Source organism: Botrytis fragariae (assembly GCF_013461495.1).
Source record: "Botrytis fragariae strain BVB16 chromosome Unknown tig00000163, whole genome shotgun sequence".
NCBI classification, from domain to species: Eukaryota; Fungi; Ascomycota; class Leotiomycetes; order Helotiales; family Sclerotiniaceae; genus Botrytis; species Botrytis fragariae.
Window position 1 is genome coordinate 48,893 of NW_023500999.1, and position 15,837 is coordinate 64,729.

At 43.4% G+C, this 15,837-nt stretch overlaps 5 protein-coding genes across 5 annotated transcripts; 4 read left to right on the forward strand and 1 right to left on the reverse strand.

The window, feature by feature from the left end:
* Positions 1-1,048: 1,048 nt before the first annotated feature.
* Bfra_009628 (putative c2h2 finger domain-containing protein) lies at positions 1,049-3,348 on the reverse strand (the record flags this gene model as incomplete). Its single annotated transcript, XM_037339969.1, has 3 exons — positions 1,049-1,371; positions 1,466-2,597; positions 3,223-3,348. The coding sequence occupies 3 exons, from the start codon at positions 3,346-3,348 to the stop codon at positions 1,049-1,051; spliced, it is 1,581 nt and encodes a 526-aa protein (XP_037189192.1).
* Positions 3,349-4,435: 1,087 nt separating this feature from the next.
* Positions 4,436-4,657, forward strand: Bfra_009629 (uncharacterized protein; the record flags this gene model as incomplete). The annotated part of the gene is made up of 1 exon (XM_037339970.1): positions 4,436-4,657. The coding sequence occupies one exon, from the start codon at positions 4,436-4,438 to the stop codon at positions 4,655-4,657; it is 222 nt and encodes a 73-aa protein (XP_037189193.1).
* Positions 4,658-6,206: 1,549 nt separating this feature from the next.
* On the forward strand, positions 6,207-6,464 carry Bfra_009630 (uncharacterized protein; the record flags this gene model as incomplete). The annotated part of the gene is made up of 1 exon (XM_037339971.1): positions 6,207-6,464. The coding sequence occupies one exon, from the start codon at positions 6,207-6,209 to the stop codon at positions 6,462-6,464; it is 258 nt and encodes an 85-aa protein (XP_037189194.1).
* A 2,480-nt stretch (positions 6,465-8,944) lies between these two features.
* Bfra_009631 (putative alcohol dehydrogenase protein) lies at positions 8,945-10,261 on the forward strand (the record flags this gene model as incomplete). Its single annotated transcript, XM_037339972.1, has 4 exons — positions 8,945-9,099; positions 9,189-9,412; positions 9,486-9,775; positions 9,886-10,261. Exons 1-4 carry the CDS (start codon positions 9,045-9,047, stop codon positions 10,259-10,261), a joined length of 945 nt encoding a protein of 314 aa, XP_037189195.1. The 5' UTR covers positions 8,945-9,044.
* Positions 10,262-12,261: 2,000 nt separating this feature from the next.
* On the forward strand, positions 12,262-15,440 carry Bfra_009632 (uncharacterized protein; the record flags this gene model as incomplete). Its single annotated transcript, XM_037339973.1, has 2 exons — positions 12,262-12,396; positions 12,798-15,440. The coding sequence occupies 2 exons, from the start codon at positions 12,262-12,264 to the stop codon at positions 15,438-15,440; spliced, it is 2,778 nt and encodes a 925-aa protein (XP_037189196.1).
* Positions 15,441-15,837: the final 397 nt, after the last annotated feature.

The window sequence follows — 15,837 nt, forward strand, 5'->3', positions numbered from 1 at the left end:
ATGCGCTAAGCAAGTAGGTTAGAATAAAGGGAACGACAAGGGCAAAACAAAGAATTTCACTCTGTGTTCTGCTTCCAGATTACACTTTCAAGGTCTTGCTTTTAAAGAATTTCAAGTGCGAAGAACAAAGGAAACATTGTCAGATAGGTAACCTGACTGGAATGGGATCATCAATAGATCGTGTGAGCTGCATTGATGAAGTGACGTACTGGCTAGTCTTAACTCAATCGGTGGTGTAGAGGGGTATCAAAATTTGAAAAGGACAACGAACGGGCCATGAGATGAATATGTAGCTCGCATGTCGAATGTAGGTAGGTACCTTAACTCGTGAAATTTCTAAATATCTCCGTTTGATTTGGGAATTGAACTTGGTCAAGATTGAGTTTAGGTATCAAAAAAAGATCACATCTCAAACTCAGTACCTCTAAGTGGCTTGAAACAATTTTCAATTTTCCAACACAAATTTTGACACTCGAATGCTCAACGTTTCATTTTGTACGCCTTATTTCCATTCATCGTGATAGGGAAGGAATATATCAAAGATCTAATGCTCAGACATTCGATCGATACCACTCAGCATCAAAGGCTAGGATTTCTACTTAGAACCAAATGAATGATATTCCCAGACTATTTGGTGTAGTATGAGCAGGATTTCGCGGTCATTTATAAATATTGCGCTGTTTTGGTCCACAAAAGCGCTCAGCTTAAGCGGTTTCCTTATCATGGCAGATAGAACTTATTTATACCCATAAAGAAAATGAAATATACTTATCTTCTTCAACAACTGTGTTAAATCGGTCGTTTTAGAACAGAGTCAACGTGAATGTGAAAATTAAAACAATTTTGCTAATCGCTCACGATAGCCAAGGCGACTGAGTCGCTCGCTGTAAACTAAGTATATATACGCCAGAATAATCCACCTTGATTAAACAGCCATCCAAACCGTTCCAGATGATCTATGGTATCGTGAAAGTCAAGAAATGCATTTACCTGAACTGACAACCACCGGAGAGTGCTCATCTCCAGTTCCCCCTCCCCGACAAAATAACTAAAAGCCTGGTGGAATATCCTCCATATCCGTCTCATCTCCATCTTCTTCGGCTTTTTCATCCTCTTTCTCACTATAATTTTCGCCATTCTCATCATGAACATCGTGTTCTCCAGGTTCAGTTGGCGACGTAAAATTTGAAGTATAAACTGGCTTTAAGACAAAATCAAGACCACTTATAACTCGCTTGAACCTCTTTTTGCTATTCTGCTTGGGATCTCCATCCTCAATCTGTTGGTCGCCAACTGATGGAGTGACTTGGTTGCCATTTTTATCAAACAGATATGACGGGACTGTTAGAGATTCGGGTCCTTGGAGGCCATCTAGTGGAAAATTATTAGAATTGACGTTCATAATCTTATACGAATTCCGAAATAGTCACTGTGTGTTGCATTAAAACCACGAAATGCATCTTACCTAATGAATTCATGGGCCCATCGCCCATGTGCCAAGCATAGCGGATTATGTGCCTTTTCTCAACATGCCTTTTCCACTTATCTTCGTCTTCGAACTCTCGTGGTTTCCTTGTTGCTAATTCTGATGCCAAAGGATGTCCACTTTCAGTATGTTTTGTAGCAGCGTTGCAACCTTTCCATAGGCATCGAAACTTGTCGTTCTCCCTCTTACCATGAACTTTAAAGAGGTGCGTTCTCAACGTAGCCAAGTTGTGTAATTTAGCAGGACACTTATCCCACTCACAGTCATAAACAAGGAAGTTTGGATTCGGGGATTCAAGATCTACTTCAGGGGAAGGTTGCTTTGGTGGACGGCCTCGTTTCTTTGGTGGATTGTCATCTGATTGGAGATTTTGGCTTTTAAGGGATTTGAGCTTTTGATCTTTTGCCGTGAATGAGCCTGAGTCATTACTGCCAATTATTGCCGTGCGATCTTTAGGTGGTCTGCCTCGTCTTTTTGGTATTGTCGACTTTTGAGATTTCTGATTTGAAGGGTCGGAAAGACTCTTTGGTGGACGTCCCCGCCGAGGTGCGGTTGGGGATCTGATCACCACCTGGGCCAGATTTTCAGCAATAGCGTGTGGAGGTAAGTTTCCTGCTAGCTGTTCAGAATTCGTCCGAGTGGAATGGTCCATATTCGGTGGTCCTGGAGTAAATGGCCGATATTCTGATGGGCTCTGATTTTGAAGATACCCTGAATGTTGTGGCGCAGGGGTTCTGCTATCATTGCCCATGTAATATGGGACTTGAGTTTGATTATAGGGGTAATTTTGAAAATAAGGAGGCGGCGGTGGTAGTTGATTTTGATACGCTTGCACGTGTTGTCGGTTCTGCTCGAATTGCTGCTGCTGCTGGAGATTTCGCTGTTGAGGGTTTTGCACATGCATTTGTGGTTGGGTTTGATGATAATCGCGCTGCCCCGGATCTTCTCCGACCATCCAATATTGATTAGGGGCTCTATTTGAGTAAAAATTATTTGTGGGTAGCATTGTTGTCGATTTCTCAAATATCCTGCTCGCATTTATATAGTGAATGTCGAGTGTTGTTTTGAAGTGTTGCTTGTGCGACCAATGCTTACGTAACCACGTAACCACCTAAAGGAATGACGGACAAAGTGAGTTATTGTTAAAAGGACACAACTATCTTGTCCTAGACACTGGCAAGCTCAAAGTTTTGGACCGTTTTTTCTGCTGCTATGGCAGAGAATTAATTTTCTCTTCCTTGATTGGGTTTTGTTGCCATAGAGTTCTCTTTCTCTGATCCCCTGACGCTTCTAGTTTAGAAAGAGCAATCAAGACTCAAAGCTGCAAACCCAGATATTCCAGATATTGCTCACATAGAGCTGATATTTGAAAGCCGCGGTGTTCCTTTTGTTAGTACGATATGCAAATTTCTCATTGGTGTGTGAGAATACACGCATGGTTTTAGAGCTCTTGTATTTGGCAGTGGGGATTTGAAGAGGAATTGTGAAATGCACATTAATCAAACATTCTTTGAATCTAGTATTCGAAGATATAAAGTATTCACAGATACACACCAATAGTTGCCTACGCAGTAGCTGATTACTGTCATTATTCTATCACAAAATCTAGCTAAAAGAACTGAAGTTTCCAGCATGACCCTTGAATTTGAAGGTGAGTACCACCTGAAGCAGATGATGTTCCGGCTTGCGACGGCCCTCTACTTGTCAATATTGATGGAGTGTACGCTGATCTGGACTGACATCTTAAAAGTGTCAGGATCCTCATCATTGTTAGCAACTTCTGATACAATCTCAACAACCTTAACCTTCTTGGCTCTGCTGGCTCTGCTAGCTGTGGGCTTTGCTACCTTTCTAGGAGCCATTCAAATGTTACTTCTGGACAAGTCTTTGATGAATAGAGACTAAAAGCCGTTAGTATAAGCTCATTGTTTGATTTAGTCGGATAGTCTTGACCAAACTTACATGTAGTGGAGTATTCCGACGAACGCAAGCCAGTTTAGCGAGATCAATTGCCATCAACATCGATATGCTTTACCATAATAAACAAGTCTTATCAAAATCTGAACTTATGTACCATATATATCACAAGCTGAGCATGCTCTTCTTGGCTTTACTATCCTGGCAGGAGTCTTCGCCGAGTTGAGCGGATCTGTCGACAGAAGCTTTCCCTCGAAGACCCTCTTGTATATATTGGTGATTCGGGCATACTTTACTTATCAGTTAGTTTTGATACCTATGTTTGATCAGAGGACTCACTCTTGGGTTTGCTACCTTGACAAGAACCTCAACTGGTCCCCCTAGCAGGATCCGTAAACAAATTAACCGCAAGAATTGATTTGATCTCAACCATACGAAAAAGAAGAGAAAGTCGAGAAGAAAAGCTCTGCCAAGAATTGAAGATATACTATCGGATATCGCATGTGAACAGATGACCAACTGGATATCCTCATTCTTTTCGATATCCGACAGAAATTCTTCAACTCTTGGCAAAGCATTTCTCCTCAGCTTTCTCTTCTTCTTAGTATGGTTTAGATCAAGGCAGGTTGCCGAGTTAGGGTGTCAACAACCGACAGCGGCGGATCTTGGTTGAGATCAAGACATTTCTGCATTGTTCCGTGTTAATGACCAATATTCTCGGAAAATGCACGGCGCTTCAGAGTATTGCCCATACCTCAGAGCCAGCTGTTACAAAGGTACCATGTTGGTAGGTAGATTGAGTAATGGAAAGATAAGCCGACATATAGTTTCATGGTTTCTCGCACGCTTGCTGTGGCTTATACTTCGCCACAGGGCTTGTTGATTCAAACACCGCGCGGGCCCAGAAATTGATGGTTGGGACTTGGTCCAGCGAGCTCTAATCAATAGATAGGCCAAGTTGTCGGCCCTTGGGCTGGTCACTGTTCCCGTAGACCATTTCAGCTACCACGAACAATCAGTACGAGAGAAGCAATGCATACCTCAGAAAAGCTTGTTGATGGTGCTGATGCACGATACTCGACGGCCGCAGCTCTTGTTGAACGTGGTGCGAAGGTGAGCGGGCGACACCCCTACAGCCTTCAGCAACGCACCTGGGACAACTATGTTATCCTTTTGACTCGCTCGGCACCTCACGAGAAACCAAAGTCCTCTTGTAATCGAAGAAGGCTTGGACTTTTGTCTATGTTCATATAGTTGTTCTGCCTTGCGACACGTTAGCATCATTGTACCCTTAAATGTCTGTTGCATAAGGATTCGGTCTTTGATCATAAGTCTTCATGAAAGGAATTGTCCCAGATCAATATGGGAAATCAAACAATCATCACTGCTCAGGTTCGTTATATCTGCAATCTCGGTGAAAATCGATGGATCAAAGAGAAGAAAACAACAATGATCAAGAATGTAGACATTTAGACAGGTAAGTTATTCATAGAATAGTTCTCTTTGATCCATACCATCGTGTGCCACTGTCGATGATTGCTTTTTGGTATGCAACTTATAAGACTTTCAATCTATAGAAGTCGATGAGACATTCCTAGAGACCTTTGAAGAGATAGTAAGAAATTTTAAACTTACCAGAACAAAATCAACACCTTGTAGAATAAACGAGAGTTGGTAGTATGCAACCAAAAAAGTTGGAGTTGAAGGAATAGAATTGTGGTAGTAAGAAGCAACTGGAAGTATCAAGAAGTTATCTTCGAAGAAAATATTAAGATTTGTGTGTTAAAAATTCAAGAGGGCAGACAGAGACTCGGCTATTCTGCCCAAGGAAACTTTTTGTAACTGTTTATGGCCAATGACAGTCGGCCGAACTGGTCCGGCTTTGTGCAATATTGTTATTAAGTGAAGCTTCAAGTTTGCTAGACCTCTTGTCTTCACTTCATCAAACAGTGATCCTTTATTAAACCGTGGATCAAACGAATCTGGAATATATTACACTATTTTTGGCACCCAATCCTGTGAGCCATATGTGTATGTGTTTATGTCCTTTTATAAATCATACTGAGTTACTGAGTTGTCTGTATTATACATCCAAAGCCTCTCAAGCTTCGAATGTGGTGATTTTCATATCGTCTTAAGCGTTTTAACCAGATAAATGAGGAGCCCAAATGCTTCGCTTTTCCAAGAGGCCCTGAAAGAATCCATTAAGACCACAATGCTACTCAAAACCATGGGCGATAGGGCTGGCTATTCATGAAACATCAAGAGGTATAGTTCCTTTCGCTTCAAGAAGTATAATTCTAAACTTACCACTGGCAATTGGAAGACGAAGCACCCACTTTTGCTTTTTATCTCCCACATCTGTGCTTTCAATACGCTTATAAATAATCGCCTTGTCAACAAAATAATGTCCCAAATTGGCCCCAGATACTCGTTGGAGCATTGACTCCTCACTTGGAGAAAAGAGCCGCTATGAGTCGGTTGCGAAGTCTCTCGTTTTGTCCTGCAAGAGACATACAAAAAGCTTCAAATACCAGGCTCGTGCTGTTCGCGAGGCCGATCCTACAAAAAAAATACTACGGCACTCGTATATCGATTGTCTTTCCCGAAAAACGCCCATCTTTTGAGTGATCATCCTGGGAGAAATTGACAGCTATCAGTCTTGATTGATTAATTGTGCATTCGGAGGAATTCTTCAGAACTATTCGAGCTCATGGGAAAACGCTTAAGTTCGTTAAACTGCTGCGTCCAGTCCTATACGGACGGTTGTGGTTTTGAGATTTGGCCAGAATACTTTCGTAACATGCGAAGCTTCGGTAAACCTGGAGTTATGAATCTGGAAAAGTTGAAATTTGGAATATCTCTGCGGCAGTGGATCCCTAAGGGATATGCGGAAGTTTGGGTTGAAACTGGAATCGCTGAACAAGGCTTGCCGGCTTATCCTTCCAAGAACTTCTCAGCCCATCATTCTACTTCATATGTGACATTACAAGCATCCATGGAGAGATATGCTACCAATGGAGGAGAGTCGCATTGGGATGATGATAGACTTATGATTTGAATGTGGTGATTGGGTTATGATGCCACAAAGAATTACATACAGCCAGTCTGCTCTTAGCATCATGACGTTGGAGAGTTTAAAAGCTCTTTTGTCCGACTATGTTTTTCCCTTGGTACAAAGAGTCCTCAGTCTCCTTTCCTCGGTTCTCATCAAGTGTGATATTCGATGCAATCCACCGATTAGCATAACCAGTAGTTCTCAAACTTAGTCTTGGTCTATTGTACTTACAAATTTTTCGTACACTGCTATTGATGATGCCTTGCGAGGATCGTGGTAGTAATCAAATCTCGTCATATCACACTCGTTCTAGGGTATGATTACGTTTGATCAAACGTAACGAACGAAATCTGTGAGACGAACAGGGAAAGATCGAAGTAAATTAATTACTATCACATAGAACTAACTACCAGGCTGGGCTCCATGTGATTAGAAATGAATGAAATGAATGTGTTGCTAAGTTCTAAAGGAAGCTCATGGAATCTCCATCACCGCATCGTACACCGAATTTTGCATCCCTGAGAGTAGGAGACACCGGAAACACTTATTTGACAGTTTGGGGTACTAAATATACCCTTAGCTCTTGAGCTGTCAATGGGGTACATCTCCAAGTGCTCTTTGATAGGGAAACCATTGCGGCGTCACAAAGAAGTACACCAAACTATCATTGCAAGGACATCCACTTGAGGTTGATGAAACTTTTCGAAAATGTAGCCACTCATTAGTGTTGTTTGCTACAAGAAACCATTGTGTTTTCCTATACGCAGATCCCATATAAGTTATTGCTATTTCTGGGTGGCTCTTTCGTTTTTGAATAGTTACTGTGTATGAGACTGCTCCCGTGGGAGTACATCTGCAGTTTAATCAAATTTTTTCTCCGAGTGGCATCTATATCTCGAAAACAACAGATTGAGGGTTTGTTTCCAAGGGGGAAAGCATCCGATCGGATTTGTTTTCCCATTGGGTCATGTTCCAAATTCGAAAAGTCGTCGCTGTGGATAAATTGCAACGAGATCTTACACTGGTCCTACAAGCAGGTAGTGAGTACATCTCACTCTGGCCCCTTGACCACATTGTGTTTCGCGAGCTTTTAGCATTTAACATTACTGTATCGTCTCGTCAATCATCTGTATGCAATCAGTATTCTACAATTCATGTAATAAAACCACACGAATAGTTGATTATTTCAATCAAATTGTTTGTACATGATGATGTACAATTCTCGTTATCACGAAAGATGGGAAACCCCCCAAACCCCCACTTCTAAGCTAGTCCAACAGCGTCCTAGACACAAATCGTGCATTCCTTCGCCCAACCACCAAGCATGGATTGGGCCGTCTTTCAACCGTCTCAGCCCCTAAAATAAACCCGAGAAATCAGACCACCTTCAAACAGCTCACTTAGAAAACGTCGTAACACATCAAATAGCCACCCCCATACTCAGTAGATGAAATGGGAGACTCTCCGGAGGAAGAACATAACAGGATGATTGTGGCGTTACAATATCTATCGCGACCGGCCTAATCACAGATATTCATTCCAAGGCAAAAAACCCTATTAGACGATGGCATGGAATCATCAGAAATCTTACTTTCGAAATCCTGTTCCCGAAGACCGTAGGTACCGTGTAGCTCTCGGATCAAAGGTAAAGTTTACTAGGTAATTAGGTTCGTAGGGCGAGAGACATTCATTTACTCGTAACCAAATCAAAACCTAGGTAGCTTTGTAACCCCGCATCCTGATTGATGTGACACACGTAGCTGGAAGCTAGAGAATACGTGGTAGATTGTCAAAACACCTTTCCCCGCATTCATGCGGAGACGACCTCAAACCTTGTTCTGACCGAGAACGGAAAGCTTCCATAGCATATTCCAAAATCATGGTATTGGTAGCTCCCATACGACACGTTTGGCAGGGATTTCTATGATAGATGACATAGTGGCTCATCCACAAAATGAATTGAGTAGCAAAACCACGCCATTTCTGAACCTCCCGAGCAAATTCTTGTATGTTTCCCCTCTCTGGCCGGAGGAGGGGCAATGCACAATGCGTCTATTCTGTGGATAACGATAGTCCTTAGCCCCTCGCCGGTGTTTTTCCACACGTCCGCCGCCGTGAATCCCGGCCTCTAGGGTATCGGCGTATCCAACAAGAACAGGCACCTCAATGATTTGCCCAATTAGCAGATGAATTACACCTAGGTATGCTGATTAGTTCCTTCCATGAATCCAAGCTGTAAACTCAATTTTAGAATGATCCAATAGCATGAAGTGAACGAACAAAGAAACGCAAGCTTCTAAATGCGCGACTGTAGATCAGGACTAGATATCCGAGACATTACACCTTCGTAGGAGTGGGGTTATCTTTGTTGGAGGGGCTAGAGCTTGGATAACTACCATCGTATGATTGTTCGGATTACTATATATTCAATGATTCCCAAGCGTCTAAGAAGTATTCTCTATCTAGTATTCAATTATTGTCATACCATCAATATATCATTCAACAATTACACCTACATATCTTATCTAGACCAATCTCAACAAACTCTCAGTAAAAACATCTACATCATCCCAAATATCAAAAATGGAGAATCTTCCCAAGGAACAATGGGCGCAAGTAGTTGAAGCAACTGGCAAACGTATGTTTATTCTTTCCTTCTTCATCACTGTCACATCCCCTTTCTCCGCATTCCTCGTTCCAGACCTCAAAACTAACCTACAACTCTAGCCGTCGTCTACAAAAGAATCCCTGTCCAAAAGCCCGGTCCTGACGAAGTCCTCGTAAACATAAAATTTTCCGGTGTATGTCACACTGATTTACACGCCGTAAATGGCGACTGGCCATTAGACACAAAGCTTCCACTTGTGGGAGGACATGAGGGAGCTGGCATCGTCGTTGCCGTTGGTAGTCTTGTTGAGGATGTGAAGGTTGGTGATCATGCTGGTGTTAAGGTAAGTTACCTCTATCCTTCTGTTTCCATGAAGCATTTGGGAAATTGGAAGTCAAGTACTGACTGAAGTACAGTGGTTAAATGGAAGTTGCCTCGCCTGTGATTTCTGTCAACAATCCGACGAACCACTCTGCGCCAAAGCCCTCCTCTCAGGATACACAGTCGATGGAACATTTCAAGAATACTGCATCGCAAAGGCCGCACATGTTGCGCGTATTCCAAAGGAATGCGATCTCGAAGCCATTGCTCCCGTTCTTTGCGCTGGTATAACCGTCTACAAAGGCCTTAAAGAATCCGGAGTTCGCCCAGGTCAAACTGTAGCAATTGTTGGTGCTGGAGGCGGCTTAGGCTCACTTGCTTGTCAGTATGCTAAAGCTATGGATTGGATATTATCGCAATTGACGGAGGTGCTGAGAAGAAGAAAATGACACAAGAGTTGGGAGCGCAACATTATGTTGACTTCATGTCAAGCAGCAATCTGGTCAACGATGTCAAGGCTTGCACACGCGATGGACTGGGACCTCATGCTGTGATTTTGGTTGCGGTCAATGAGAAGCCATTCCAGCAAGCTGCGGAGTATGTTCGACCTCGTGGTACTGTCGTTGCTATCGGTCTCCCAGCCGGTGCTTATCTTCGTGCGCCTGTTTTCGAGTCAGTTGTCAAGATGATTACTATTAAGGGATCGTACGTTGGCAACCGACAAGATTCTGCTGAGGCCATTGAGTTCTTCAGACGTGGTCTTATTAAGGCTCCATATAAGACATGCGGTTTGAGCGAGTTGCAGAAAGTCTATGACTTGATGCACGAGGGCAAGATTGCTGGAAGATATGTAGTTGATACCAGCAAATGATTGGGTTGATTGTCATGGGAAATGGAACGGAACGGTTAATGGCGTGAAGCTAGGGATCAATAGGCTTTTGTGAGTGGATTCGCAGGATCTTTACTTAAATATTAAACTATCGGTATGGTGTTTGAGCGTGCATTGTAGTCATGAGAACAAAGAAATGAAATTTTAATCTCTATAATGAAAGTGTGTGAGACTGTAGTCCTATGGTGACACATGAGTGTTGTGATAATGAATTATAATTGCTCTGATGATACAAAGATATTGATAATCTGGCCAGCGTGAACCTGAAATTTTAGATAGATCATAACTCAACCTGATTAATAGAAGGATCATTGTTGTCTTTTCACGCCGTCACATGTATCAAAAGTCACCCTTCCCATATCCATGGACCCGGGTAAGTAAATTTTCTCTCTTGTTGCACGTCTTAGTCCTACCCGCACTGGTAGGACTGATGCAGCCACGGAATGAAAAGGTGACTGTCGTCTCTTGTTGCACTTCTCAGTCCACCAGATGTGGCACAGGACAGATCTCTGGAACTAGGATCATCTCAGTGACACTTATACTAATAGCCTAGTGTCTCTTTGCAGCACCAGTGCTAGATACTGGCCGCACACCACGCTATATGCCCTCGAATTGTGTGATGTCTTAGCATATCTTGTTGCACATCTGAGTTCAAGAACCACAGGTAATACAATTTACCTTGTGCTCACCGAATATAACTAGCACTGGCTGGAGAAACAATTGAGGTATGCACCCCTTAGCGCCTCTTCGGCCTGATGGACAAATCATCATCTTCTGTTGCAAATTCAAAAGAAAGAACTAGGAACTAGGAGCAACACGGCTATTCCGAACATAGCAGGTGGTACTGGCATCCACTTATGCTATTCTGGAAGTATGCATGCGTCTCACTGCATGCCCCCATTACTAGCCCTTGGCCAGTCAGGAGGATATCATCGTTTGCTGCATGTTTTGTTGCACATCTCAGTCAAAACAACACATGTAACACAAGTCTCTTGAGCATAAGGTTCATGAATACACATCCAGGATTGGTACAGATAAGAGTGTCATGCCGCACCAATCGAGATGAGAGCGATGACGTGCAGATTCCTAAGGAAGATTTGCGTTTTGTTGCATATCTCAGTCGAACCAACACAGGTAACACAAACGCCGGCACCTACTGCTCATATAACCTTTGTTCGAATGATACAGTCCTGTATATTAGCTCGTGGAACGTCAGGATAGGTGTATTGGGAAAGCACATTGCATTTCCTGCTCAAATCAACATACAGAAGAAATGTAGAGCCGACGATTCATCTGTAGCTCATTCGTAGATGAGTCATATATCTCGGCTACTGAGGGGACAAGAATATACGTACTGCTAGAGGAGGAAGTGTTACGATTATCGCATATCTCATCTAGATTGAAATGTCAGTGACGCAGATGCTTAGACCCAGTGCACCCTCCTATTATCTAGCATTGATTTAGGAGAGCAGGTCATGCGTGCCAAATTGTGACAAAGATGGTCATTTATGCGTATATGCATATCGTGAAAGAATGCACAAGGTGATAGATTGAAAAATATAGAGTAGTCTTGGGGGTTGTGATCAAAGCGGGGTGAATGATGAGGCAATGATATATCATATCAAGGGTTCGTGAGATCGTGAATTCCAGTACCACACGGGCGAGAATCGGAAGAACTAATTGGTATGATACTTCTTCCTCAAGACAGCAAAAGCCTCTTGGATGATGTGATACTTGCAGAAAAGAAAGAAGGAAGCGGACATTCCGCACTTGAGAAAGGTAATTCGACAAATGTTGTGGCCAAAAATATCAAAACGCATTTCAATCTGCGGAAGAAAAAGAAAGAATATCTAGAACTACTACTTCCTTGCTCTGATAAATTCTGATGATCGCTACGGCGAAGCGACATCGATAGCAATGGGTTTCGATCGGTGATACGTTGTGCTCAAGGAGACGTCTCCGCTACGCTATGGGAAAGACCAATGTCCGCGACCACTTCTGCATACCATGTCGCTGCGAATGTAACCTTATATGCGCTGGCAGCTGCATCACATGAAAGCCACCATAATCTCTGGATGTCACTGGATGTCACTGTTGACGATTACCCGGACAGATTGGTATTGGATGAGTCCTAGTCAACGTATGAGAATGTCACCGTAGCACAACGTTTCTCAAGCTCGCGATTAATAGGTTTACCTGACAAATGTCCGACATGTCACGGGTATGAGGATCTTTGGATCAATCTTGTCTCCATCTTGTCAATATGATATCGCAACAAGGACGATGAGGCTCAATGACTAATGATCTCGACGTGGAGGAACCGTCTGGAGAGTTCCTATGTACAATGAATGTTCGTGAGGGTGTGCTTAATCAGCGAATTTTTCAATTGCTCATAGATCACGTGTAAAATATCGCGTCCGATAACAGATAACAGATAAGGAACGCGAGCGCGAATTGTCGCGTTGAGGCAACCATGGCTGCCTACCTATGCAATACAACAAAATACATTACAATTCAGACAACGACGATACAAGCTTCAAGAAAGATGCCTCCAAAGCAGAAGTCTAGACCAAAAGGCAGTGCGCCTACAAATCGAACATACAAAGCAGTCGAGCCATTATATCAAACTACATTTCCAGAAACGAAAAAGCGTGTAACTAGGAACTATGGCAAGAAATCTAAGCTGAAGCTCGAGGATCAGGACACACTTACGCAGATGGATTGGGTAAAAGTGCATGAAAGAGAAGAGCTGGAAAAACAGATGGAGGATGATATTGAGGATAGTGAAGGAGATTATGTGGAAGAAGAATCGAAACGAAGAACGAAACGACGGAGGACTATGGGCGATGAACCGGAGGCAAAGAAGAAAAAAGAATCAAATAACAGACGGAAGACTCTAGGAGAGGAAGGAAGGACACCAAGTTTCTCGACGCAGACGATTACCCAACTTGATTATTGGCCACTTTCCGGAGCACGAGAACCAGAAGAACCAGAAGACGATCCATCAATCTATGATGTCCCAGTATCCAGCTCTCCAGCAATCCAACCGCTTCGACGAAGTCCGCGAAAGTTTTCCAAATCTGCTATCTCTGACCCAGCTCAGTTAATGCCTCCACCACAAACACCAAGACATAGGAAGATTCTTGAGATTCCATCATCACAATCACCGGCTACACCAACATCAAGTCAATTTGGAGGTTCCGCACGGAAGCGGTCGCCACTCAAGGAGCAATCTACAAATTTCATAGTCCCCTTCTCCCTACGATCAAACACAAACACAAGTGTCGAAACGATACCAAGATTGAAGGTTGAAGATACTTATGAGACCGGGACAGATGAAAGTCAAGTTCTTCGAACCCCATCAAAGCATTCGAGTCCGGCCAAAACAGTACGCTTTGCTATACCAGATCCTAGTCAGGAATATTTTGCGGAGGAGACTCCCATAAAGGAAGAGCATGCCACTCAGCGTGACTTCTCTCCATCGCCTACCCGCCGGTTGGGGACCCCAGCCCCCAAGAATATGAAATTTGAAATTCTGGATTCGGATGCGGAGGACGAAGAAGATGAGAAATCTCAAGCTGTGGCGGATACCCCGCCAGAAACAATCCCTGGCTATGAAGGTTTCACGAATGCAGGAGACACTGTTGAGAACACAGCTAGGACGCCAGAGCAGAACGATGATCGCTCAGCGGATGATACTATTAGACAAACAGAATGGGACGTTGAGCAGGAGTCCGAACTTCCAGAAACATTTTATGGGGATATAGGAGCGGAGACAGAATTTCACACTGAGCGGATCATGTCTTCGTCGAGTTTAAGTGATGTTCAAGAAAATACTCCATTAAGTGACGACGCGGCCGGAACTGTATCTTATGGTAGTAGCCAGTTACCACAAACCCAATATGCCGCTACTCAGCATACCCAGCATACACAAACTCAAAGTTCTCAAACTCACCGCACTGGAACCCAATATACCCAAAAGCAGACCCACTTTGGTAAAAGTCAATATCCTGAGAGCCAACGCCTCTCCACACAACACCTGGATGCTATGGCACCGCGATCGGATTCTTCTGATGTATTCGTCTCTATATATCCTACCCACGTGGAAAACATAATTTCCCGTGAGAAGAACCACGAGTTTCGATCTTATAATTTTCCAGCTACTGTATCCCGTATTTGGATTTACCAAATCAGACCCCTATCGACTCTCACTCATATGGCCGTCATTGGCCCGCCCAAAGCACCTGGAGAGATAACGAATCTTGATGGGCTTGGTAACAGTGAGTTCAATAAGGGTGAAAAACGTTCCAAGTTTGCGTATGAAATCCTAGAACTATATGCACTCGCAAATCCAATGACCCTGGAACAACTGAAGAGTCGACAATGGTTCAAAGCTGCTCCACAGAAATATAATAAGGTACCACCCGCGGTCTTAGGGGAATTGATTGCGAATTTATTACCACCTCTATTCACACAATCTTCTTCGGCTGTCGAGAATATACATACCGCATCCATACTGCACAGGAAATCAAGCACGAGCACCGAATCTCAGGAGGTACAAGATCAGATCACGAATAACATTCAACAATTCTCACACACGCAAGCACCCTCTTCCTCACCCCCTTCGTCGCCACCTTCTTCGCCCCCAATCGCAACGCAAACTCCTGTGATTCATGTACCATCTTCACAACGTCAGTCTGTGAGGCTATCGCAAGCTTCGACGGTTGATTATACACAAACTCAAACACCTGCTACTCCACGTCGTCTACGAAATGAACGAAAGGAAACTCCTATTCCAGAGGTAATTCCGGAGTCACCGGCAAAATCTATTCCTTCTTCCTCGCGTGGCAGTAGTCCGGCGCAGATGTTGACACCTATTGTGCGGAGAAGAGAGGAGAGAAGGGTTATTGAGATTGAAAGTCAAAGTGATGATGAGGATGACTTGGACGAGGATAGTTTGCCTGTTGTAGCGAGAAGGGAGAGTGTGGTTATCGAGGTTGAGAATGAAGATGAACGTGATGAAAGTAATGAAAAAGAAGACGGCCACGATACAGAAGATGAAGAGAACGAAGACAAACACATTCCAGATAACGACTCAATAGAAGAAGAGGGTGAACAAGAATCACACCACCCTCTTCAACACCCGCCCCTTACTCTCTAATTCGTTCATCACAACTCATGTCCCGCAGCCAAATGATGCGCGAACAAGATAGTTTAATAGATCGGGAGATTGTGGGACCGCCACCGCCACCAACAGATACTGTTCCGAAAAATGTTGTGCGATGGGTGGAAATGGAGTCAACTTGTAAAGGATATTTCCCGGGGAAGGATGATGATGATGAATTTTGAGTCAAGAAGATTGCACACGGCCTGGGATGAGACGGAGAGCTGAACAAGGAGTTTATTTCGGCGGATTATTAATATCAAAAGGGTGTTTATCATGAGAGCATGGAAATTGCTGGTGGAGCGAGAGTGATCCATGTTAGTTAGAGTTGTACTTATTGCCCACTATGCAATGTCTCCTAAACGCTTTGTATGACAAAGTGCAAGTGAACTCG